The sequence below is a fragment of the Emydura macquarii genome, unplaced genomic scaffold (assembly GCF_026122565.2).
Source record: "Emydura macquarii macquarii isolate MOO-44397 ecotype Brisbane River unplaced genomic scaffold, CSIRO-AGI_Emac_v2 contig_2365, whole genome shotgun sequence".
Lineage (NCBI taxonomy): Eukaryota > Metazoa > Chordata > Testudines > Chelidae > Emydura > Emydura macquarii.
Genome location: NW_027132502.1, coordinates 2410985 through 2437988, shown reverse-complemented (window position 1 = coordinate 2437988; position 27004 = coordinate 2410985). Strand labels below are relative to the sequence as shown.

Below are 27004 nucleotides of genomic sequence, written 5' to 3'. Positions count from 1 at the left end.
GCTAGACGTGCAGGCAGTGGGGAATGCCACAGGGGACACAGATATTGTTGCTTCCTAAGGGGGGGTTGCCTTTGGACTCTCAGCGATCTCATGATGATTTTCCCCCCTCCTGGTCTGCCTCGCCTGCTCGCTGGCCTGGCTGGTTTCCAACGTACCAGCACATTTTGCATGCAGCGAGGCCCTACGATGGCAGACTCGCTGAGACTCAGCATAGGCATCTTGTTTCTCCCAGTGCGTGGCGCTGCTCCGTGCTCAGCACTGCTGCTGTGAGAGGCAGGTACACCCAGGTGCTTTCCCAGCCCCCAATACTATTTGTTGGCGGGGCCAGTTGGTCGGGGGGGGTCATCCCTGCAGCTAAGTGAATGCCCGTGGTGAGCTGCCAGGCTGTGCTGTCCCGGCAATGTGACTGGAGCGCCGGGCATCAGACTGTCACTTGAACCACCCCGCTGGCAGAGCAGGCTCAAGTCAATGGGGGAAGCAAGTGCTATTTGGAGCCCAGCGTTCAGCTCACCTGCGGGCCGGCCCGGGCCCTGATTTCAGAGGATGGCCTGGGCAGAGGAGGAGGAGAAGGGAGGGAGGAAGGCTGGGGAAGAGCTAGTGCCAAAGCCTCAGTTCCTGAACGGAGGGAGCAGGGAACTCTCCAGCAGGAGCTGTGCAGAGAGACAGGCTTTAGCGCCGCCCAGCAAATGCTCCCCCCACTGCTATCTCGGCAGAGCTGCTGCCTTTGGAACCCCTCAGAGACACAACCAGCCCAGGTCCACCAATGGGCCACGCCGTGCAATGCTGGGCCCCCACCGGAGGAGGGGGGGACGGGACCAGCAGCAGCGAATGAACCTGGGAACCTGAGCTCAGACCTCCACCATGCTGTATTAGTAGTTCTGCAGCCCCGCCAGCGCTCGAGGGGGACAGGGTGCTGCGCTGAATGGGGGCGGGTTACACCTACAAGCCGGGAGGCTCCTGCGTGCCAGTCCAGGCTGTGCTAACGGGCAGGTTTCCATCCGTTACCCAGGCCTAGCTCACTACCGCTGTGGCGATGGCACGGAGTGAGGTTACTGAGGGAGGGCGCACCATGAAATTAAAAAGGCAGCCCTTTTAGCACGTGCAGTTAACCTGTGGAACTCGCTGCTGCAGGAAGTTAGTGAGGAAACTAAATAGCTCGGTAAGTTCCAGAAAAGAGGGCTTGATACTGGTCTGAATAGCAGCAGCATGTGCAGTGACACTGCTAGTGAGGATCACAGGGGATCTCTGTCCCCACATTTGAGGGCATAGCTGGGCTCAGGGAGAAGTCCCCATCCAAAGGACAGGATTGCCCAGTTAAATTTGTTATGCAAGATCGACCCCATCTCCTAACTGACATCTCTGGCTTTGGCCATTGTCAGAGATAGGATCCCGGACCAGATGGTGCCTTGGTCTCTATCTGCATGCATGGTGAAGGAAGGAAGCCAGAGCAGGTTACCGATTGCCGTGTATGATAACTTCCACCCTTGGTTCTCCCCGGAGCCGTCACTGTGGAACAGGATCTGAACGCTGTTGCTTTGCGTATCAAGACGTCCTGGGGACTTTTCCCCGCAGAAAGGCCCGAACTCCTTATGACTGGCTTTAATCTGCCAGGAGAAACAAGAAGAGATGGCGCAGAGAGTTAGGGTCCCTTGGGGTCTCTCTACACCTTGAGGCCCTGAGGATATAAATACGTCTTAGGGCCTCTGTGAAATGCCTGGGGGGGGCACCTCTCACTGGTCTCCAGTGAATCTTTGCAGTGAATCTCAAAGGCTCCACAAATTGCCACCTGATGGCTCAGGAATGGGATGCACTGGCAAAGCTGGGGGTGCAAGGAGGGTGCCAGTGCTTGGCTAGCAGGGGGTGCTGCAAACAGGGGGTGGGCTGGGGCTCTGGTCTTACTCAGGGAAGGGCATGAGGCAGTTTGCCTGAGTAAAACCTGAGTAAATCTTCCGTGTTTGGCTTTTAGTTTTGTAGGCATGGCTTAAACTCAGCTGGAGCTGTCCGGAACGGAGCTCCGATAAATATTTCCCACCCCCCTAGAGTTTTTACAGCATGTTGGAGGGTGTTGAAGGGGGAGGGGAGAGCCAGGAAATACTCTATGAGATTTAAGCCCTGTTTGCAGGGAACCCATACAGGATATTTTGCATGAGGAGAGCCCGGGCGTAGAAATAAGAAGCCATGGAGAAAGCTAAGGGGGCCCAGTTTGCTGAAATGTCCATAGTCCTGGAAACAGATATCTCAGCCTGCGGCTATTCCTACAGAGACCTAGCATGGAAACAAGAGGCCGTCAGCTTGGGTCGTAGCTGGCCCAGTGAGTTGAGCTAGGAGGTTAAGTAAAGTGGGGGTGAGTCCTGGGAGAACACAAAGAGAGCTTCCCGAGCAGGGGCTGCCCGCTGGCCCCGGCCAGCCCAGCCGGCTTACCTTGATGTAATCATAGGGGCAGGACACCTCTGGGTGGTCCTCAATGTCGAAGCTGTCTTCGAACTGCAGGCTGATGAGGAAGCCTTCCTCCAGCTCAATGCGGTACAGGCAGTCGGAGCTCTTGGGATAGGGGCCGGGGAAGTCTGCGCTGGTGATCACCGCGCTCCTCTGGGTGAACAGATTGTCACTGCATTCCACTGAAAGGCACACAGGGACCTTCAGCAACCGGCCGCTCGGGGCTAGATCCTTGGTCCCGGAAGGAGCCAAGGGTTAAAATTCCACCTGCTGCCCCGGCAGAGCCGCTGCCGCGCCTGTGGACCCAGCGTTATTCGTATCCCTAGCCCTGGGCAACCTCCAGTCAGAATATCCTAGACCGAACCTCACTGACAGGGCCCTGATTCTGATCTCCACACACCAGTGTCCAAACTGGTGCGAGCCGGGGGGAATTGGGCCCACCTCTGTGCAGAGGAAGTGTTCTGCACATCCAAGTGCTGGACGCAGGCGGGGCGGACTGATGGGGATCCAGGGAAGGAACGCTCCACCCCCAGGCTGTTCTGCTGTCTTTGTCACATCCCCTGTCCCTGCTCCAACCCGCACACGCTCCCAGGAGGGTTGGCTGGTGGATCTGGGTCATTGTGATCCACTGGCCCTGCCCTGCCATCGCTCCCGCAGGCTGCTCAGTTGCGGGGAGCCCCATACAGGCCTGCTGAGCCCCTGGTGTGCAGCAGAGATCAGGGCCGCAGTGAATGCATTCTTTGGGCCGAGGCCGGTCTTTATTTTGGAGTAGCGCATGCCAAGGGCAGAGCTGGCCGACAACACCCACTCGGGCACTCCGGGCAGAGAGTGCAAGGCCAGCATGCTTGCCAAGTCCCGGCCAGGGGGCTGGCAGGGGAAAAGGAGCCCTGGGTCCAGTGAAGACACAGGCAAGGGAGGGCAGATTTGCCCTAACGTCTAAAGACGCAAGGCTTGCAGAGAGCGCAGCATGAGCTGCCCCAGCTGCCCCGTGTGCAGAGCCCCGGGCCAGGCCGTACCTTTGCAGGTCCTGTTGTCCGAGTGCAGTATGTAGCCAAACCTGCAGGAGCAGTAGTACCCCCCGATGTAATTGTGGCAGTTGTGGTCGCAGGCCAGCTCCTCGTCGCTCTTCTCCATGCACTCGTCCACGTCTGCGGGGAAGTGAGAGGGGAGCAGAGCGTTAGAAAGGAAGGCGCTGAGCTGGGAGCCCCCCCCCAGCACCGTTCCCGGGGGGCGTTTGGACACAGACAATGAGAAGTAGCTAGGATGCACTCGGACCGAATGGTTTGAATCCAGATGGCATGGCTGGGCTGTAAAGCCCTGAAGCAAAAGCCCGCAGCCACGACGGGTTCACACGGGGCTGATTGGTGTGAGAAAAGCAGGAGCCAGCCTGCCGTGGCAATCCGTGCACCTGCCCCACTGCGTAGGGGGTGGGACGATGGAGAGTTATGAACCTACAGCCTGACACTTCCAGCCGGCCACCGATCATATTCACGGAGTGCCCCCGCAGGGCAGGAATCCCCCTGCCGCACTGTGGGGACTTGGGCGCTAGGGCTGTGTTTGCATGTGGTCACACTCAGTCTGTTCCCTGACGGCGCAGGGTTGTTCCCTCCATTTCCTAGTGATCTGATGACTTTGTATGGCCTTCGAAACACTTAGGGCTGGATTCTGCCCTCAGCTACACCAGCATAACTGGAGTAATTGCACGATGTTACCCTGGTGTCAGAGTAGCTCAAAGCAGCAATGAATGGTAGCTGGAACGATTTCCTTTAAAAGTCCTCGCCATCTCCCCCCAAAGGCAGCTGATATGCAAGGGGGGATGGAGGGGTTTGCAGCCTGCCCCGCAAAACTGCGGGCTGATGGCAGGCTAATCTGACTGGGGGATTCCTTAGAGTATGAAAGGGAAAGGTGGTACCGGCCAGTCTTGGGGTGTAGGAGTCTGAAGCCCCGATTCCCAGAATCTGGGGGGACTCTGGGAAGCGAAAGACACCAACCACCCTGACAATCTGCAGTTACTCTGTGGCAGCCTGCATGGAACTTGGAGGGAGGAACAGACGTTGCAGGGGGGTAAGCGTTTGGAAGGGCACCAGCAAGTCGGTCTGTGTGCACGTGGCTGGAATGCTAGCTGCAGCCGGAGCATGTCTGTAAACAGTTCTCCTACGAAACAACCGGTATCGCTTTAGCAACATGGAGTCCTCTCCTGTGATTGCCCAGCACAGGGTGCATGCAACAGACTTTGCCCCTGCAGGGCTCCAGCCGAAAACAGAAGAGGACAAAGACGGGAGAATGATGGAGAGCCAAGTCGGGAGGAGCGAGGACTTGCGTGCTGAGGCTCTCACGCTCGTTCACAGTGTGCGGTGCGCCGCATCTTCATACACAGATTGTCTCCTGCACAGCTCTCCTCTCATGGGCAAATTCCCAGGCCACCTCCCCTGCCACTCACAGTGCCATGACAGCGCTGCAGAAACCACAGCAAGTGCTCTCGTTGAAAAGTCACGTTAGGAAAGAATGTGAGTGAAGTTTTAACCGTCTTTGATGCAGTTTAGTGGCTGGGAACAGAGAGGAGAAGCCAGCACCATGTGACCCGCCAGCTCTCCACCCTGCAGACCGCAGCTTGGGGAGCCTCTGCTGTGTACCAATGGGTCATAGCAGTGGGCACCACACTTCCTACTGCCCCACCCTGGATATGTCTCAATAGACAAAGCACTCCACTGGGGTTATCTGAGTTCCAGTGGAAGCCCCCCGCCCAGGGCTCTGCTAACACTCAACGCTTTCCATGGTGACTATTGTAATGACCTAGCTCGCGAGGATGTGCATCACCGCCTCCTATTGGATGGAATCAGAACTGCTCACCCAGCTGCCATAGGCCCTGTACTGCTGACAGCTGATGGAAATTCTCTGTGCATTTGGAGCAGAAGGATCTGAATTCTAGTCCCTCTTGAGCCATGGAGCTGTGAGTAGCCATGGCCTCCATCATCATCAGAGCTAGGACCTCGAGGGCAGTATAGGTTTTTAGCAATATCATAGCGTACTTGTTTCTGCTCCTTCCCTGCCGAGGGGCTACTTACCCACTGCTGTGTAATGGGCGTCAAAGCCAGTGAAGCGCTCCTCGTTGGAGAAGTCGGATCGGAATGTGAGGCCCATGTAAGGGCCTGGAGACAAGACCACCTGCTGCCCAGGGGCCTGCTCCGTGTCTGTCGTCTCCTTGCCACAGAACGTTGCCAAGACTTGGTCTTCGGCCTCAACCTGTCAAAAGCCGAAGAAAGAATCCATTAACACAAGCCCTGGCTGGAGGCTCACCGGCCTGCTCCATCCAGGCAGCCAGCCTGGGGCGCAGTATTCACAGACGCCATTCTACTGGTAGGAAAGGGCTCCGGCCACCAAAGGAGGTGTCTAGTCAAGCCTGTATCGTGGCAAATTAGATTTCTTCCTACCCCTTCCCCCCATTTAATAGCCACGAAGACCAGAAGGGCCCACCACGATCGGCCAGTGAAACCTCCTACACAGGATGTCACCCAGTCATTTCTGTCGCAGAGGGAATTTTTCTCCCCAACCGGATGAGTAAACACGACTGAACTGTGGCAGAACTGAAGCACACTGAGAAAGGCATCTCCAAGGGATGAAGAAGAGATTAGCTTTGAAGTGCTCCAATGCTGGCAACTTTGCGACGGCTCTGAGTAGCTTGCCCCATTGCCTACAACAACCTAAAGTCCCCCGCCTATTAACTGAAAATCTGTTTGCAGCAGCTTAGCTGAGAGGCAGCTACTATCAATCATGCCACCACTTGAAATGTTTCCGCAGGTTGTCTTAATTAACAGTGCTTAGGAACAGCTGAGGAATGACTCTCGCATGAGGTATGAAAAATAGTTTCCATAGGGTTATGTAAAGGTCCCCTGTTGTGGGTGGGGCTGGCGGCCCTCCCTCGCCATCCATCTCCGAGGGAGGCCACACCTCCCGGCTACAGTTATTATTATTATTTTAATTTAAAAATATATATATCCGTATTTTAGAGGATAAAGAGCTAGCGGGAAATGTCAGATCAACACTGCTGGAGGCTGAATCTCCCTCTTGATCTGCACAGCATCTGGATGAACTTTCTGCTCGTCTTCCCGGGAACAGAGAGAGGTAGCCCCACTCTCCATGATCCATCTGATTCTAACCTCTCTGCTGAGACTGAGAATGGGATGCCACATATAGCTGGAGGCTACACACGTAGAAGCAGAGAAACCAAAAACTCCTTTCTTGCCAGCTGCCAAAGAGCCATCGGATTGAAAGGTGCCAGATTTACAGCCCTGTAGACTGAACTCTTCTACTTAACCACCTAACAGGCCCTCTGCTGCCAAGGACACTGCTAGCTTCCCCCATACACTATCCCACCCATAGAGCTCATGGCCAGGTTTCTTCTTTCATGATGTAGTTGTGGCAAAAGCCAGCTGCATGGGATTGAGAAGAAGCTTCCCCTAGGCTAGGTTGTTCTGTAATTGTCCCTTATGGATGTTTGAAACCGCAGCCACTCTGAGTTGGCCCATTGATCTGAGGCAGTGTGGTAATTCCTCTATCCCTAAGATGCAACATCAAAGTGACATAATGCAACATCCGCTTGACACACACACGCAGGGTCAGGGAGACTCTCGTGTGTGTTCTCTTCCTGGGCAGAAATCAGGGGGTTGTTCCTGTGTCTTCCAAGCTGGCGTTGCAAATGGTTAAATGACAGTCCCTTGAATTTTTGCAGCTGCAGTTTCCCCCCCTTTCCTCTCTAGTATTGTTCTTGCCTTCGGCACCCAAACGTAATCCCTGCAATAAAGAGGAATGTGAAACTCCCAGACCTGGAGAAGAGCTTTGTGTAAGCTTGAAGGCTTGTCTCTCGCCCACAGAAGTTGGCCCACTAAAGATATTACCTGCTCCACCTCATCACGCAGAGGGAGACATTCAAAAGGCCTAATAATATCAGTTACACATAACACAGAAAAGGGGAGGTGAGCCTGCTTTGGGAGTGGGGGGGAGAAGGGAAGCAGGACAGACGGTGGAGGAGACAATGTGAAGGTTAGAGCCAAGCTGTGCCATTTATATTCACAGCTGTTCACCTCTGGAAGATTCCCCCGCCCATCCCCTGCCTAAGTGCGGATCAGAGCTCAATAGGCACCACTTCATCTTTCTCTGCACTTAGTACTGGGAGCTTATTCAGAACTCCAAGGTAATGCCAGCGACCTCAGCTCTGAGGGCTGTTCAAACAGGAAGAGTAACAGGGCGACAGCGGGGAGCTCCAATCAGCAAACTCAGCGGAGGCCATCAAGGCAGGGGAGGCCCGGCACTTAGATTTTGTTGAAAAAACAAACCCAAAGGTTTCTACATGCTTCTTTTAAAAAATGTAATGGAGAAGTGTTTGGGAGGGTGTTTGGTTGTTCCCCTGCAGTGCTGGAGACCCAAACACAACGGATTTGTCCTATGGATGAAATCCAAAACATGCAACTGACTACAAACCGAAGTGAAACCGACCAGCCGAGTTTTACTGTCTTAGCGAAGTGCAATAAGCAAACAAACTGCCTCAGGAGCCTGTGGAATTGCATTCAGTTTGCCTATCGGAAAGCGAGACTATTAATAGGGACAGGGAGATTTTTTAAATAAGCAGATGGGACCAAGTCCCCCCCCGCCAGCCCAGTCTCCAAACTTTCCCCTCTGGATTTGCATGCCTGTGTTTCTGCATGCTAACCTCCTGGCGCCTATGTGGGGTGCACAGAGCTTATCAGACCTGCCCTAAGGATGACAACTCGATCCTACTTTGGAGGTTTCGGCATTTCTTTTCATTACGTGTCAGAACAAAACCAAAAGCTTTTGAACATTTTTGCTGGATGGAACTGTGTCAAAATGGCCCTCATGCTCTCTCTCTGATCAGAAATAACCAGAGACCTCAAAACCACTTGGATGGAAACTTCACTGGAACAGAGATGTCTCCACAAAATATTTCGGCTTCGATGAAACAGCAGATATTAGGGAAATGTCATTTAACTGGAAACGTTCAGCCAGCTCTATTTCATCTATCAGTGACTGTTGCTATTATTATTTATTCATACTGCGGTAGCGTAGGCGCTGTACGAACACAGCACAGAAATGAGCCGCCCTGCCCCGCAGAGCTGACAATCTAAGTATACTGAGAGATACAGACAGACAGAGGCGCACCAGGCAACCGTGAGACAACCCTGGTCAACGTAAGAGGGGGAGATCTCGGTCCACCAGCTGCCTAACCACCGGGGAGGTTTTTTGTGGTAGGCATCTTGGCAAAGGAGAGATGACTCTTGAGTTCTGCCCTTGCTCTGCCACTGAACCCGGGCTAATCGCGTTCCTGCTCTGTGCCTCCGCATCTCCCTCTGTAAAATGGAGCTAATCCCTGAGTCTCAGTGGGGCAGGGAGGCTAAATTCATTAGCAATTGGTAAAGGTGTTGGGTAAAGTTTTCTGAAGCCTTGGTCCCAATTTTGAAAGGCTAAGAAGCCTAAGTAAGTCCCATTGAAAGTCCTGCAGGTGACTTTTGAAAATGGGACTTGGCTGCTTTCAGAAAATGTTCCTCTTTGTGATCTCTCGATGAAAGGGGGACAAACGGATCCTTTTAAATGATTTTTTTCAGCCCAGGGTATCAGCAGGCTGGTATCATTACATTTCCCTGAGATCAGAGTCTGACTCCGGTCTCTTAAGCCTTTGCTGGACCACGCTGGAGCGGGAGGCACCATTTCCATCTTGGGTGGACGCACCCATGTTAGCACTGATGGAGCAGATGCACGAACAGTAGCGGTGTGGAGCCAAGGCTGCGGGAGGGGTGAGCTACCCCGAGTGCGTCCCCAGGATCTGGGCTGGGGTGGCTCACTCAGGCCGATCACAGCACACGGCTATTTTTAGCATGCTGTCTCCATCAGAGCCGGTGGGAGCCATGTACCCACGCTGGGGACGACACCGCCAGCGCTAGGGCTGGCAGAGCCTCAGTGGAAACCGGCGTGTGCGCGCACTGATTTCCCGCCAGGCCGTTCAGAACAGGGAGAGACCCCCCGATGAACGCCGCTGCGGTAAAGCCATCTAGGCCCACTGCCATGGCTTTGTGTTGTCGGCTGCTCATCTCCTTCGGCTCCACGCTCCATGCTGGTCTGTGCGTTGTAACCTCTTCCAGCTGCTGTTTACAGCATCCTGCCTGCATTTCTATGAGGAGATTTGAATAGGAATAACTCCCCTGCTTTCCCCGAACGGGGAAGGGAGTGGTCGCTTTCCCAGATCATGCCAGAGCTGTGCTGCTCCCTTTCGTGCCACGTGAATGCTATTAAGGGGAGATGACTAAAGGAGCCGGCCCCCGGAGGATGGAGTCAGCACCGAGGCTGTCGTGATGTCTCCATCTCCCTTCCTCTGCAGGCATTTCTGTTCTTGGGGTTTGGGGCATGGCTGGCTCCCACGGGGGAGCCCCACAGGGAGACAGCTCTGCATGCCGGTGGGTTTGCAGGGTGGGTCTGGATGGTCTGGACTGCCCTGGGAATGTGGGGATGGGTGGACAGCGCTCCTGTCTCTGTTGGGATGTGGCCAGGGGGTGGGTGTGACCCGGGGGCCCCGCGCCAACAAAATGACGAGGTCTGAGAGTGCGACAGGCATGAGAGAGGGGCGCGTGAGCGTGCAAGGAATGAGTGCGTGTGTGTGTGTGCGAGGGGGGTTGTGAGTGTGACAGGCGTGTGCGGGGAATGGGTGCTTGCAGCGATTGCGTGTGTGTGTTTGCAGAAGTCAGGGGAATGGGTGCGTGGGAGGTGGGGAGCTGGGCAGGGCGGTGTTTGTGCGAGCGAGAGGTCTGTGTGTATGCCTGTGTGTGTGTGTGTGTGTGAAAACTGTGAACGTGACAGGCAGGAGGTTTCAAGGTGTTCCTAACGCTCTTGCCAGCGTGCAGAGCTGCAAAACCTTTCCCCCTCACGTGGTGCCACTCCTGCAATCTAGCACCCCGGGGGAAGAGCCAGGCTGAGAGGGAGACTGGGCGGCGAGCTGGGCCTGGCATCCATTCCCCTTACATCTCCGCCGGGCCATTTCTCTTGCCTCAAGGCAGCAGCAGCCCTGGGGGCCCGTGCCCTCCCCGTTCCTGAGCTGGAGGATTTCACGGGGATGTTCCCCGGGCCCCAGCCTCCCTCCTTCGAGCCCAGGCCTACCTCCTCCCCTTCAAACTCTGGGCTGCAGGGAGCCCCGGTGGGACACAGGCCCCCTCCTTTCTGCAGTTCAATGGCACCGGTTCTGCTGGGCCACAGCCCACAGGGAAAGGAGGCAGCATTTGGACCGTAATAGTTTTAGATTTCTGATTAAATGAAGGGAAAATATGCAAAAGTGGAGCCGATCTACAGCCCTGGACAGATTTAACCCAGACTCGGGGCACAGACTCCACTAGCATCAGGGCATATATAATGTCACATCACTGTGCCCAGTTCTCTGCTGGCGTCCGTGTCCGACTAATCCAGTGTGAACGCTAGCTGCACACACAGCATAAAACCAGCTGCATATCTAGAATGCAAGCTCTCGGCACGAGCTCCAGGTGGTACAAAACTCAGCCAGCACACATCACTTTGCTCTCTGCTCTGCCTCGCCAGGCCTCTGCCCTCTCTGGGACTGACTTTAGCTACCTGCAGCCCTCTGCAGCCGCGCTCTCCCACCACAGCTCTGTTGCCCGGGAATAATGAATCTGTCCGCCAACAAGGGGAGGGTCACGAGTGTCTGAGACAGGAACCTTCCCAAGAGTTGGTCGTAGACTGGGGAACTCACTGCCACAAGAGAAGAGCAGCTGAAATGGCAACTCAATGCCTCTCCTCCCAACCATCAGATTTCATGGATGAGTGAAGACAGACCGCCGCCATCGGTTCTGATCCAACGTTCCTCAAAGCTTTGAGAGGTGTAGATCTGATGTTCTGGTACTGATGCAGAGGGGAACCTGTCCCGCCGCCTTCAGATCTGCCGAGACTGAGGCAGGCTGGGTCTCATGTCCCTGCTTGGCCTCCTCTCTGATAATAAGAAGCATCTTTGGTAACTTTGTCCAACATAATCTGTGACTTCTTTGATATGAAAAGGCTGCATGTGTTACAAGCAGAGAAGCTCTGCAGATGCTGTGGAATGTCACTTTCCAATCTGTTGGTATGGCCCCTCCTGATGTCATGTTCCCAGAGTGCTTTCAGCCCCGACTGCGGTGCCTAATGAGCCCTTTATATACGTTACAAGTAGTGTGTTTTGCTCTCATCAGTCCAATTAGTGCATTCCTGGGAGGGCGACGGAAGGGGTGATGGCTGCATTTCTTTACTGCCTGCTTTGTACTGCTTTCCTGTGGCAGATATTTCTATCGTTGAAGGAGCTTACGAAATTTCATGAACTTGGTGATTTCAAAGCAGATCCCCGAGGTATCATTGACCCTGTTTATCCTTCTGCTGGTGCCATGCAAAGGGCAGGCTCAGCGCTCAGCAAAACCTTTGTAGCTCTGCCTAAGTCAAAGAAGCGACGGCGATTTACACCAGCTGAGAATCTGGCCTTGAACATGAAATTCAACGGAGCAGAGGATGCATCTCTTGCTCCATTGTTTGCCCTGGGAGACTTCGTTCCTTCTGGAGCGCTCAGCAACCGGCCAAGAAGAAATGCCATTGAAATGCTCATAAGTCATTACGCTCCTGATGGATCTGGGTGCAAATGGCTTTGAGCTACAGACTCACGGGTGACTGAATTGGAAAACATGGTAGAAGCAAACGGCATTTTGTTGTCCAACTTTTAAGAGGGTTTAACACGCAATAGCGAGAATGTGGCTGTTTTTTAAACAAGGATTAAGTTCAGTGTATTCTTGTCGTGAATTTCTCTTCTGCAATTGACGTTTCCCTAAGGGAGACATCTTCTCTAGTGAAAATGTCGACATAATGACCCTGCATGGGAACACTCCAAACAAACAGCCAAGATTTAATTACCAGCCTGCTCTCTGGATGTAAATGATCTATGAAAAGTATATTGTCCTCAGCAGCCGCAGCAAATATTAACCAGGGATGATGACCTTTCTGTTTATTTTCCTGCCAGAGGCCTGTCACTGCGCCATGTGTTGGAGGGGATGGAGTCCATCGCAGATAAAGAGTCACAGATCACTACTTCGTGGAAGGTGCTGCTGTTTTCTGCCAGCCCGTTTCTGCGTTGGAGTCCGTGGGACGAGCCAGGGGAGGAAAAGCCACTGCATGGAAGGATTCCAGCTTCTGGCTCTGGTTCTAGACATAGAAGCCTAGAAATGCAGGGCTAGAAGGGATCTTGAGAGGGCATCTCGCTCACCCCCCAGTGCTGAGGCTGGATCGAGTATACCTAGACCATCCCTGACAGGTGTTTGTTTCACTCAGTGGTTCCCAACCCCTGGCCTGCGGGGTTTTTCAAAGTGGCCCTCTGCTCCCCTCCCGCGGGCTGCAGAAGAGAGCCGCTGCCTAAGGACCCAGGTGGAGCGCGTTGCCGTGGGGCTACACGACCGGTGCAGGCTCCTTGTAACAGCCAAGGGGACGGGAGATCAGCGCTGCCCTCCCCCTGGCTGTAGCAGGGAGCACAGCAAAGTGCTCCGCCTGGGTCCATAGGTGCTGGGTCCCTGCTGGAGCTAGAGGGAGGGGAGCACTGATCTCCTGTCCACCTGGCTGCAGAAGGGAACCACTGCCCAGGGACCCAGCTGGAGTGCACGGGGCTACAGGACGGGTGCAATTTCCCTGCGGCAGCCAGGGGGACGGGAGATCAGCGAGGAGGGAGGCAGCCTCTGCACTGAACTCCTGTAGACTGGTGGCCCTTCAGGGTTGCGAAAATGACATCTGTGGCCCTCGAGCCGAAAAGGTTGGAAACCACTGGCTTAAACCCATTCCTTCTTGTCCTTCCATCGCAGGCCGTGGTGCACCATTGATCACTGTCCTCTTTATGGTAACCTTTGACCGACTTGAAGACCGTTCTCATGCGGGCACAGAGGCACACACAGTGAAACCTGGTGTGGGAATGGTATTGCAGTACATCCAACAGACACCGCAGGGGGGGCGTGACTACCCCGTTTAGAATGTGACTGCCTTATTCTCACCATGAGGTCTGCAATGGCTAAAAGAGGGCTGGGAGCTGGTTGATGTGACGTCCAAAAAGCAGCACCTCCACCAGCCCTGGCGTCAGACGGGGCAAATCGGTTCAGCGCTGGCTCAGAGGAGGAAGCACCAACTCCTGAACCACTAGCACCTCTTCGGTGCCAGCTACGTGCTCCTCAGAGGTCCCCTTTCCAAAGGCTAATCCAGGCCGCTGCGGCTGTTGTGGGTCATGGCACGTCATGCATCCCCCTGTACGCCTGATTCAGGACGTGGTGTGTTACAGCTTCCGGCTACAAAGTCTGCCTGTTAGCCAAGCCATAGAGGCTCCTTGTCAAGAATCAGGGCTACCACAGAGCCAGTCCCTGGCCACCTACCGAGCGCAGCTGGCCCATGGCAGGCTGCCTGACTGGCTATGCCGTGGGAAGAGCCAGCAGACCGGCTCTTAATCCCAGCAGCCGCAGCAGTTTAGCAGCTGCTCAATGCATTTGCCCATGGTTGTGATAGCTCCTGGACCTGCTTGTTCCCAGCCCGGCCCCCGCCCCAGACCGATCCTTGTTGCCTCACTCCAGGCTGACCCGTGGCTCCATTTCCTGGCTTCTGACTTTGGTGCTGACCCTGAGCTCTGGAATCCGGCCTCTCAGTCCAGCTCCGAGCCTTGGCGCCAACTCCTGACAACTGACTCCTGCTCTAGCCACTGGGTGTGACCACCCACGTCCCGGTCACTGACATAAGAACGGCCACACTGGGTCAGACCACGGGTCCATCCAGCCCTGTATCCTGCCGTCTGACAGTGGCCGGTGCCAGATGCTTCAGAGGGAATGAACAGAACAGGGCAATTACTGAGCGCTCCATCCCTTGCTATCCAGATCCAGCTTCTGGCACTCGGAGGGTTAGGAACACCCAGAGCACGGGTTGCATCCCTGATCGTCTCGGCTGACCGCCATTGCTGGCCCTGTCCTCCAGGAACGTATCAATTCATTTTTGAACCCAGTTAGGCTTTTGGCCTTCACAACATCCCCTGGCAAAGCGTTCCACAGGCTGCCAGTGGGGTGTGTGAAGAAATACTTCCTTGGGTTTGTTTTAAACCTGCTGCCTATTACTTTCATTGCGTGACCCCTGTCTCTTGTGTTATATGAAGGGGTAAATGACACTTCCCTATTCACCTTCTCCACACCGTTCATGATTTTATAGACCTCGCTCATACCCCCCTTAGTTGTCTCGTTTCTAAGATGCACAGTGCCAGACTTTTTAATCTCTCCTCGTCTGGAAGCTGTTCCATCCTCCTGACCATTGTTGTTGCCCCGCTCTCTGTGTTTTTCAGTTCTAATCTATCTTTTCTGAGATGGGAGCACCCAGAGCTGCAGGCCGTTTTCAAGGTGTGGGCGTGCCCTGGATTTCTATAGTGGCACTAGGATATTTTCTGTCTTATTATCTATCGCTTTCCTAATGGTTCTTAACATCCAGTTAGCTTTTGGGACTGCTGCTGCTGCACATGGAGCAGATGGTTTCCCGAAAACATCTGCTTTTTCCTGACACTCATGCTGTTAAATCTGGAGTTCCCTGGCACACTACCCCAGCAGGTGGTTTTGATGAAGATTCTGAATGCATATACCTCTTAAAGGCCACGTTTTCTAAATTGTCCTTTAAAATACGCATGTGCTTGCCCAAATCTGGTACTTACATACACGGTAAAGGTACTTAAGCATGCAAATGTGCACACACAAATTAGACCGTTATGGACAAATTTGCCACTAGTGTAGATGGACACAATGTCCTTTCACCAGCAGGTCATTCAGCCCAGGGTCTAGAAAAGGTTCTAAAAACACCTATGATGTATTGCTAGGGTCTCACTGTAGCTACAGACCCAGGTTCTCTAGATTGGCTGGGCTCTGTTTGTTGCAAGCCCAGGCTGGGAGGAATGGAGAGTGGGATGAGGGCAAAGATACACACCCCTGGAGCCAGTAATAAAGACAAAGCAACTCTGTCTTATCCTGACTGCTAATGGCCAGGATATCAGCCAGGGATCAGTCAGATGCAGAGGTGTCCTGGCCATCCCCTGGGCTGTATCACTTAGAATCATAAAAGACTAGGGTTGGAAGGGACCTCAGGAGGTATCTAGTCCAACCCCCTGCTCAAAGCAGGACCAACCCCAGCTAAATCATCCCAGCCAGGGCTTTGTCAAGCCAGGTCTTGAAAAACCTCTAAGGATGGAGTTTCCACCACCTTCCTAGGTAACCCATTCCAGTGCTTCACCACCCTCCTAGTGAAAAACTTTTTCCTAATATCCAACCTAGGCCTCCCCCACTGCAACTTGAGACCATTGATCCTTGTTCTGTCATCTGCCACCATTGAGAACAGCCTAGCTCCATTCTCCCTGGAATCTTCCTTCAGGTAGTTGAAGGCTGCTATCAAATCCCCCTTCACTCTTCTCTTCTGCAGACTAAACAAGCCTAGTTCCCTCAGCCTCTCCCTATAAGTCACGTACTCCAGCCCCCTCATCATTTTTGTTGCTCTCCGCTGACTCTCCCCAGTTTGTCCACATCCTTCCTATAGTGGGGGGGGGGGGGGGGGGTCCAAAACTGGGCACAATACTCCAGATGCAGCCTCACCAGTCCTGAATAGAGTGGCTGCTGCCGGTGGCCTTTATGGGTGGGGGTGGGTGACATAGGACAGTAACTGTCTGTCACGAGAGGATAGTCTCATGTTGTAGGAATCTTCATTATCTGGATCGGCCAGGAATTTGCATGCCATGAATATGACCCACAGCACACATTTTGCTAGAGCCTCTCTAGGAACATTGTGGCTTACGTCACACAGTAAATACGGACGTTCCTTTACCGCTCTGTGATCTGAGCTCTGAGCGGAGGAATACGTAAGTGGGACACACCAAACGCCACGCAAGTGTGCAGAATGGCAGAGCTCATGGCTGGGGAAACAACATCTCAAAACACGCCACGGGGGCGCCATGGGGCCTTTCCACAGTCCAGCCTGTCCTCTGGGCTTGCAATCTACTTCACTGGAGACATCTCTCAAGAGCAGGGACTTCACCTGTTCCTTCCACTCCCTATGGGCTAAGGACGGCAAACCTGTATCCTATCATCCTTTGCATCACTTGCCCTGGATGCAGATCCCGTCCTCAGGGGAATCACATCAATATCACAACACAATAATTTCCCCCTGGGATCAATGAAAATACCTTCTTCTTTCATGAAGCCCCCCTACAGAGCAACTTCCCTGATCGAATGTGATTAACCACCCGGGTTTTCTCCACCAGCTGCTCCTAACAGCTCCCTTCTTTTGCTTGGCCTCTCCTGCCTCTGCATCTGTTTCTGAATGCAAAATCTGGAGGCACACCTGCTCTCCACAATTAAAAGTCTCCTGACGTTACCTTCCAGTCACCCCTCCTCCCTCTGTTGCTCAGTATGACTGTATCCCCCAGAAGTTCAGAGCTCCCTTGTGTTGGGTGTTGCGTGAACACACAGCACAGGCTTGTCTACGTGGGGAAATGAACCAGAATAGCTAGCGCAGAATAAATGTTATGAGTGCACTCGTTATTCCGGATCCAGAGTGATTTTTATTCCGAAATAGAGTGTTCACATGGGGAGCAATTCCAGAATAGCTTGTCAGTCGGTAGACAAGCCCCCAGAGACTCTCTTTGCGCCACTCTACATTGACACAAGATGCAACATGTGGGGGTTGCAGACTGACACCCCCACTTCCAGAAATCACTTAAGCACATGCTGAAATCTCACAGATGTCAACAGGCTTTAAGTACAAGCTTAAATGATCTCTTGAATCAGGGCTGAGTGTGAGGAACGGGGAAGGGGTGTGTGGGGTACACAGATTCGTGATATGCAGAGTGCAATGCAATTGACTCATTCAAAGGGTTGACTCTTAATTATAATAAAGAAATGCACAGAATAAAACCGATGTTAGGGACATCTAACCTCAGCCCTGATCCAGCTGTCAAATATCCCAGGCTGACCTCTGTGCCAGAAATCTTTGCTGCATGCATAAAACTGCAGGAAAAGGGGCCCTAGGCTGAGATTTTCAAATCCAGCGAGGGGCTTTTCCCAGAATCCCAGAAGTTGTGTGTCTAGATCCACAAGTTAGATTTGAAAATCTCAACCCAGCATAGTAAACTCCCCATTTGCCTGTAAAGTGCCATGGGTCTCTCTGAGGTGACATAAACAATTGACTCGTTATGGTGAATGTCAAGCTGCGCTGACAAGATCAATTGTCCTGAGCTGTGTGATGCTGCTAGGTCTGGCTCGTAAGAGACAATACAAAACTATTGTTACTTTGGAGTCATGTCCTTGTGAGTTCCACTTTAATTTTCTGGGTTTGAGCAAACTGAGAAATTCCACCGAAGCTGAGACATTTTGCTTAGTTTCGGGTGGAACTATGCAGAAAACCACTGCCCATCTGCACAAGTTCACCTGGAACTACAGCCAGATTTTCCCAGGAGGACCAGATTCCAATAACCCCATTCACACTAAGCAATACCGAGTACCTTATTCTGTGATTCGTCCCAATGTGGTGTAGGAAGTTGTCTGACGCGAATGCAGAGGGGACAAGAGACAGACCCGTGTCCGTGGGGGACAGAATAGCTTGGGACAGGCTAGACGTGCTGTGGGGTGAATCGGGGTTTTGTAGGGAAGGGGGCTGTTGTCCGTAGGGTCTCTGCCTCGTCTGTTGCAGAAGTTGGAAGGTGTGCAGTGAACAAGGCAGGAGCCTGCTGGAAGAGAAGCGATGGACTCATGGCTAAGGTAGCTGAATGCTGTGCTGGAGAATTGGAGTCTGGCCCTGCCTCTGCCACAGAATTCCTATGTGACACTGGGCAAGTTCCTTAAACCAGCCTTTTCACAGGTGGTCACTAGCTGTGTGCACCTCATTTTCTGGGTGCCTGGCTTGAGACGCTGGGGTTTGATTTATAGAAGGGCTGCACACTTACAGCTACAACTGAAGCCTTCAATGCTGTGAATGGATGAAGTGCTATATAATGCTCAGTGGTCTGAAAAATCAGGTCCTGGGTGGCTCAAATTGGACCCCCAAATTAGGGAACACCTTTGACCTTAATGTCTCTGTGCATCCCAGTACCCCATCTGTAAATCACGGCCTAAATCACGAATAATATCACGGCCTTACTTCGCCTGTGAAGCACTTAGATATAAGCACCCATGAGGAAAACCCATGAGGAAATTAATTATTCTGTCCTCAGAGCCGGGCTGGAACGGTGAGCAGTATACAAGAGCTGGGACGGCCCACTCGACAATGAGGATAAAAGAAAATATTGAATAGCTGCTCATTACGTGCACCCCACCATCACGTGCCCCGAACGAGGCAGGGATACTGTGGGAAAAATAGCGCGTGCTCATACAATTAAAGACTATACCATAATGCAGATGTGCAAGGCAGCTGAATTAAGATTGCACGGGCCACCTTCATTCTGGTATCTCCTAGCTTCCGAGTGCCTGACGTTGCAACCCTTAACATTCCTTTAGTGTAGTTTTTTGTATAATTTCATGTGCTTTCATCATGGCCCCTCTTACGTGTCTCCTTTCTCAGGTAAAACATCTCAATCTTTTCAATCGCTCTTTGTAGGAGTAATTCTCCTTATCCTTGGTCAGGCTCATCACTGGTCCCAACCCTCCTCTAATTTGCCGATTCCTTGACAGCAGCAAGTTCTTTTTCTTTTTCTTTTTTTTACAATTATCGCTTTAAACTATGAATGGATTTAGAGTGCTGGAAAAGTTATTACTCGCCTCTGACGAGCCAGTCAGGAGGCAGTGATTTGTCATGTTCTCTGATTGGCTCAGAGGTGATGAATGCTTTGCCCTGAATTCAGCAGCTGTCCATCAGGGAGGCCCTCGCCCACGTCAGCTAATTGGCTAACATGGCTCGGCCTCAGGCGGGCTGACCTCTGAGAAGGTAAATAGAGGCAAACGACCGACCCACCACATGGCTTTTCTCTCCCTGTCCTGAGCCAGGATTTTCTTCTTCTGTGTTACAGTGATGGTCACCATGTTATCAGCAGAGTGGTCCTTAGCCCACATGTTTGTGCAATGATGATGTTGTACAGTGCATTGAACCGTGTCTTCCTGCCTGGTCCCAAGTCCATCCAAGTCAATGGAGTGTCTACCAAGCAGTTCAATGGGCCTTTAGAGCTCACGGCCCCTTCATAAAATTCATTGAGATTAACCAAAGTGGGAGAGATGAGCCAAGGATGGAAATCTCCATAGGTTCTCACAGCCTCTTGGATGCTCTCCTAACTTTTCCTAGCCAGGTCACTCAGCTCAGAACTTTGTCCTTATTTCATCTAAATACATATGCATAGTTTTCTGGTCACCATCAAAACAGCCAGATGGATGTTTCTGAGCCTTTCACAGCAAGAATGCCATTTCTGGCTGCAGCTTTGCGGGCTAAATTTCAGCCTGGAGCAAATTTATACAGCTGAGATCTAAATCCCTGTGAAAAATACCAGCTTCTTATGGAAACAGGAGCAAGAAGAGTTCTGATGCCAAATGGCACCAGGTGTAAATAAAAGGGATCGTTGTGACGAGAAAGTGGGGGCTAAAAGGGGAGTGATGGGTACTTCTTGGAATTGAGGAGTTTCCAATAAATTCTCTCCTAAAGCTCATTGCTTTTTTGTAAAGTAACATATATCTATCGGTCTCTGACCTTTGTACTTGGAGGAGATCCAGGGAAAGCAGAGAGAACTAATCAAATAACAGTGAGCGCTGTTAGTAAGGGAAATGGTGCCAGCAGGATGGAGGAGTTAAAACAACAACTAAAGCAGAAAAAAAAAATACAAATGTTTTTCTTTTGTTTTGTTTTCTCAAGCAGAAATCTAAATGAGCTGAAAAGGAGAGATGGGGCTGAGGTGTCAAATTCCACTCCAGATCCACACTCCACCCAGCTCAATGGTTGGCCAGGTTTAGAACCAGAGACAACCTATGGTAATGGTAACATATGTCCATTCCTGTATGCAAGGAGGAATCTTGAAAGGGGGCTTTTACTACCGGTGTGTGGCCTTGCACTGGGAGCATCTCATGTCTGAGAAGCTAAGCAGAACAGAGCTCGGTCTGTGGTGCTCTGAGGCAGCAGTTTGCCCCAGGACGGCAGTAAGGAAATGCTGTGTGGCTGGAGATGCTCTCTTTCAGAGGAGGTGTCAGCCTGAAGTCTTGGACTGCTCAGGGTTGTAATAGCGACCAAGGAGGGATGTCAATCATAAAGTCCTATCTACAATAGGGATGATTGTGAAAGATAGCCTAAACTTTAACAGCGAATCCCTGTTCCAATAATGGACCAGACGAAACCTGCGGGTCTAATTCTGCAACCAGTTCCAAACTTAGTGGCTCAAGCCCATATCGAATAACTCCGTTCTGCTGGAACTGGATACAGTTTGCAGTGGGTACAGGGTTCTCCTTCACTAGAAGGTCAGGCAAAGCCTGCAAGGAGCAGTTAGCATTCAGGATGTGATGCAAGGCGCAGGAAAAAGCCTTTCCAAATGAAAGGCATCCTCCATCCATGCTCCTGGCTGCTACATCTTGGGGTGGCCTGGCATCACCTCTGTGTTTTCTTTGCCCCCTGCCCTGATTCTGGTGCATTTGCCACCACTGATTCTCCTTAATGAGCATCACAGTGGGCTGGCGTTTGGGTTCAGGTTCACACTTTGCGTCTAAGCCCTGTATGTGCACGTCCTGCCTGTCCCTCCTCACCACATATTTGTTAGTCCAGTAAAAAGCAACACCTCCTCTGCCCTTGTCCCGTTTGCCATTGGCTGGTAAGCGCCAGCTCGGCTTCCGCTTTGTTTCCTAACTAGGAAAGGCAACTCCTGTGCCCCGTGAATGAAAAAAATGATCCCGCGCCCATGCTCTTGCTACGCTACGCTTTCCAGCACGGCCGACCTGAACGCCCTCCGGGCTCTCAGTTTGACACACCACGGCAATGGCATTGAGCACGTTGTGCACCTCACCTTCACGTAGTCATATTCACAGAGGTAGGAGGACTCCAGGTCAAAATGCATGAAGTAGAGTTTGATTCTAAATCCGTCGGGCACGGAAATGTTCCAAGTCACTTCAGAGTCACTGGGGTAGGAATCTGGGAAGTTAGGGGATTGGATCTCCCCAAACATGTCTGTCAACTCAATGGCGTCCGCACCACTGAAGAGGAAGGCGCAAAGGGACCAGGCTAGGAGGTACCTGCAAAACACACATGAAGATCAAATGAATGTCTGTCTCCCCAGGCTAAAACTCATCAATGACATGATCTGTTGGGTTGCCCCATGTGCCGGGGAGGTTCTAGGCTGAAAAGTGCCTGGGACCCGTACCCTGTGGGTGCAGGCTGGAAAGCGAAGAGACAGGAAACACGACAGGGTGGCCCAGTGCTCGGCGGTGGTACAGAGAACCCTCTTTCTAGATGCCAAGCTGCTGGCTCTGCCTCACATGTTCAGAGTCCACGTGATCACCAGATTTGGGGTTGGGAAGGATTTTTTTCTCCTAGGTCAGACTGGCAGGGATCTTGGGTATTTTTTTCACCTTTCTCTGCAGCATGGAATGTGGTTCGCCTGCCAGACTCATCTGGGCACGTCTCACTTACCAATTCCCTGCCAGTGCAGGGGGCTTGGTGATAGCTCGGTCTCGCTTGTTCTCTCCTTGTGGTGCACGGTTTAGTCTCCTGCAGATGTCCAAATCCAGATCCAGCCCAGGGAATGATTCCATCCAGCCCCTGAATGCATCTGCCCCCCTAGGCAGACCCTGCTCTACAAAATGGCGCCCTCTGAGAGGCGTGACCTCCCCTGCACCATAGGTGCGAGGTCACGCCACATGAAGGCTGCCGTTTTGTAGAGCCCATAATCTCTGTATGTGTATCTGTATCACAGCTAGCATCCAGCCCATGGCGCTGAAACGGCTGGACCATCCTTTGAGCTTAAGGTCGGGGTGACTGGGTGGAATTTAACAGTCCGTGCTGGGCAGGAGGGGAGCTGAGATGTTCTGTCTGTCCTTTCTGGTCTTAAACGCTATGAAATTAGGAATGGCTGCTCCCCTGCCAGGGAAATGCCTTAGGCAGAGAGTCATGACTCCAAACTGGGATTTGCTGAAAGACCGGGGCAAATAATCTCACTCTGCTGAGAAATGTTAATGACCACACGCAGTCAGGGCCTCACCTCACCCAGACAGTGGACACCCCATCGGCACAGCTCCCCACTTGGGAGTGCGGGCTCCGGGCTGACTCAAAGGGACGCGCTGGCAAGCAAGTCTCTTTGAAAGAAACGGTGCACAGGGGCAATACACCTGGCAATATGGGTTAATATTTCATAACGGGGCACCTGGCCTCCTTACAACCCACTGTACCGCCCACTTTCTGAGGAGCTGCCAGATCTCAGCAAAGTCCCCGGCTGCTTTGGTCAGGAAATTTGAAATGTTATGAGAGGATAAACATACGGAAGTTTAATAAAATAATGGAGCTTTCTAAATAGACTTAATGAAAGACTCACGGCTATATCAGCTAAGCACTGTTATTATTACTTACCCTCACCTCACTAAACTTGGATCACTGAGGGTATGTCTACACTTAAACCACGACAGCGTAGACACTACCTGCATTGACGGGGGGGTTCTCTTACCACCTCTTAGAGGCAGTCGCTAGGTCGACAGAAGAATTCTTCTGGTTACCTAACGCTGTCTACGCTGGGGGTTAGGCTGACATAGCTTCGTCTCTCAGACGCTGTAAGTTCCCAGGGCAGGCCAGCGCTGACTCTCCAAGCTTATATATCACCATAACTGTACTACAATAGACATTGCGTATCTTACGTAAGGGGAGGCTAAAGTTACACTTTTCTTTCTCTCTTTCTTTTGGCAGGGAGGTATTATCCCCATTTTTACAGATGGGGAAACTGAGGCACAGAAAGATTACGGCCCAGATCCTCAAAGGTATGCAGGTATTTCTCAGGCTTCCTCTCTGGCTCTGGGCCTAGGTGACTTGCCCAAAGTCACAAGAGAGTTTGGATTCTTCTCCCGTCTCAGGTCCCAAGAAATGAACGCTAATAACCCAGCCAGCCCGGTGCCCTCTCTTCTGCACAAAATCTAATATTAATCCAGTATGTCTTTTTACCAGACCCAGTGAAACCAGGAGATCAACTTGACGTTACACATCCTGCAGCTGCAGGGCTTGAAACTGACCAGAACCTAAGCAGTTTAATTCCATTATCCGAGTAAATAAAGTTCACCAATAAAGGGACTGTGTAAAAAGTCAGATCCATTAAAAATATTATTTAAATTTTAAAAACTAGATACTCAGGCCTTGCCCTTCAGAAGCCATTAAATCCAGAGGAACTACTTAGGCACAAAGTGTGTATAAATGTTTGCAAGATTAGGCCTTGAGTTAGCTATGCAAGTGAAGAAATTAAAACTGCATCTGTGGATTATTTTTAACCTGATGGTGCCCTTTTAAAAGCAGGGCAGTAGATATCTGGGGTGGTTTCATGTACCACAGTCACTTTCCTCAGATTTTGCTTAGAAGCAGAGAAAGTTAATGAGAACTAAGAAATATGGATCAATTTTTCTCTCCACCCAAGTAAGTTTTAACATGCAACCTTCTGATGGCTTCTCCGAAACCACAAAAATGTGCAAAGGAAAATCTGTTTCTCTTCTGGTTGGAATACATCTCTAAAGGTCAGATCTGTAGCTGGTGTAAACCATGTAGCTCCATTGACTTTGACGGACTTATATCGATTTGCACCAGCTAGAGATCTGGCTTGTTATGTCTTTGCTTTGCTTTTTTGGTAACGGAGGAGAAAAAATAAGATCAAACTTCTCTGCCATGCCAGGAAAGTCTTATCCTTGGGAAGGGGAGAGAAATGACTTCGGCGTGAACAGAGAAACAGAAACACGTACAGCATGTAACGCCTCTGCTGAAACTCACACTTCTCAGAATCCCAGCGAAGGCTGTGTAAATAAAGCACTAAGTGGCAATAATATCACACGCTTTCTTTGCAACCCAAAAAAGCTAGCCTGCATAGAGAGTAAGCTAGAAATTCCTGCGGACTCCGGCACGCAATCCGAGCACTGGCATGGAGTCGAGACAGGGGCAATGTTTTATTTACTGCTTGCCTTGCAGACTAAGCCATCAAAAAAGCAATCATCAAAGTAAAGTATTTTCCAGAGACCAATCCCCTTCCCCGGCCCTGCCCAAATAGCGTGGGAATCTCCTTGTCAGTTTCCCAGATGTGTACTTACCTCATTTTGCTGCTCTTGGCGTTTTCTGATTTGCTTGGGCTGAGGGTGTTTTTGGTACAGGCTTGCCTTGTCCCAAATGCTCCGCTGTCTGCCTTATCTTTGTTCAATAGAGATTTGTGTGTGTGTGTGTCTGGAGTTGTCTGGCATTCTCCATGCAGGTCACGCCTTCCTCTGTCTGCTACAGTTCTACACACACAAACCTGACTGTGTTGAAACTGTCCTCTGCTCAGCCAGGCTGTTCTCGCAGTCCCTCCTCTCACTCCGCAGGGCTGTCTCACGGACTTCAACAAAAGCCATAGGGCTCAGCTCGGGTTTTTGTCTTTCTCAATCTGCAAGGTTATGTGTGTGTGTGTTTGTGTGGTAAGTTTTTTTCCAGGCTGCTCTGCCAGATGGCTAAAATTTGCTTCTCAACAGGGCACTCTGCAGATACACCAGCACAACACAAGCCGGGAACTCATGACACATAAAACTGTCCAATATAAATAAGTGAAATTAGACTTGGGCCCAGGCTCTGGAATTCAGATATGGGTTCGGGACCAGATTTCAGCCTCTCCCCACCACAGCGCCAAAGTTGTTCAGAGTTCGGGGTTCCAGAGAAAGGTTCAAATCATGACTGCCAGATCTAGGCGCATATCCAGGTTTCCAGTCCCCACAAAGCTTATGAGTTTCTTATCCTGGAGTTAACGGCAACATTCAGATGTGGATTTGGTTCTGAATTTAGAACCCCTTAAAGCTCAGGGATACAGGGCTTTGATCCAGACACACCTCTAAAAGAAACAAACAAAAAAACCCTCCAGGAGGGTAGCCATGTTAGTCTGTATACAGCAAAAACAACGAGAGTCCTGTAGCACTTTAAAGACTAACAAATTTAATTTCTGCAGGCATAAGCTGTAACCCACTTCGTCAGATGCAAAAAAACCCCTGATGCTTTCCCAGCCTAAATCGATTCATTTCCCCCTTTCTCTGAACAAAAGGAATGACTTGCTTCTAACCGTTAATGGGAATAAAATCTCTATGGGCTGCAAACAAGGGGACCGTCATCAGGGACTCAAAGGGAGCGCCCATTCCTTTGCCACACAAAATACTCTGTGAGAGTTTCAGAGTAAAATGTTCATAGCTGTTTACCAGTGTCTGCTTAATCCGGTTAATGTAAATCCTGCAGACACCCAGAGGCAGGTATGGATACACATGCAGCATGTTAAATACAAGTACAGCAGCCAGGGAAGAAGTAATTTTGTGGGTTTTTTAAATAAGAAAACCACAAAGAAATCAGCAGGGGGCTGTGAGGGAGGATCTGTAGTTGTTCTATTTGTTTCCTAATAACTCTTTATTTAGGAAGTTTTAACAGGTCATCGTAACATGAGCACCGGGATTTGGTCTATACTTATGAACCTAGTCAAGGCTATTGAATTTATTATTATTCCAAACAAGGCGCCATGTGCGGTGAGGTTTTTTGGTGGGTGTGTGTGCTCTGGCTGGGCCATCCCAAGATGGTAACCCATTTTTCCTCTGTCCGTGTAGCCGGGTCAGACCTTGATGCGTTCACATTTCCACAACAACACGACGCCAGATTGTTTGGAAGCGCGCCACGCATTTGGGGCGCTTTGTCTTCTGAAGCGCCTTCGACTCACTCGGTTTGGAATTGAGCGGACTGGAAGTGGCCGATGTCCCGCCCAACCAAGTCATCATCTCTCTCAGGGTGGCAGGCCTGCCCTACAGCCCCCAAGGAGATGGATACTTGGGAGGGAGTCTCGGCAGCACGTGATACCTTGCACTTCTAGGTGCCTTTCCTCTGAGGGTACCATCAGCCGGTGCACATCAGTGGAACTCCATGGACTTCCATGTAGCCATGCTGATTTGTAACAGCTGAGGAGCTAGCCCATTGTCTGACCTGTGAGGCAGGGAAGAATGAATATGAACCCTTTCCCGGGTCACTACATGGAAGTGCAAACAGTCCTGTGATCCACACCATATGGGGACGCTGCAGGTTGAAATGCTCTGAATCCCCTGCTCTTCACACCCGTGGGGAGGGCGGTTTGCTCTGCGGTGTGAAAAGCCAGTAGTTCAGCCCACTAGACTCTTGGCTGCCCGGGAACTGCCCCGGGTAAAGTTCATTCCAGCTGTGAGGAAGGAGACATGGAGTCTTGTGGTAAAAGAGGTTTTGCTCAGACACAGTTCCGTGTGTTCCTGCCCTCCTTCTTTGCTAAAGAACGGCCACTTGACAGGTGAACGGCCACTTGGCTAGAGGTGTCAACTCGTCCTTTGTC

The 27004-nt window shown here is 51.5% G+C and overlaps 1 protein-coding gene across 2 annotated transcripts in view; it reads right to left on the bottom strand.

The window, feature by feature from the left end:
- MASP1 (MBL associated serine protease 1) overlaps positions 1 to 24851 on the bottom strand; it is a 46624-nt gene extending 21773 nt beyond the window's left edge. For both annotated transcript variants that reach the window (XM_067561079.1, XM_067561078.1), the window contains exons 1-6: positions 24738 to 24851; positions 21476 to 21701; positions 5502 to 5679; positions 3453 to 3584; positions 2422 to 2618; positions 1457 to 1604 (exon numbers count right to left, since the gene is read on the bottom strand). In XM_067561079.1, the coding sequence (XP_067417180.1) occupies positions 1457 to 1604; positions 2422 to 2618; positions 3453 to 3584; positions 5502 to 5679; positions 21476 to 21701; positions 24738 to 24742 (886 nt within the window). In that variant the 5' untranslated portion in view covers positions 24743 to 24851. The remainder of the gene's footprint in view (positions 1 to 1456; positions 1605 to 2421; positions 2619 to 3452; positions 3585 to 5501; positions 5680 to 21475; positions 21702 to 24737) is intronic.
- Between the last annotated feature and the right edge of the window lie 2153 nt (positions 24852 to 27004).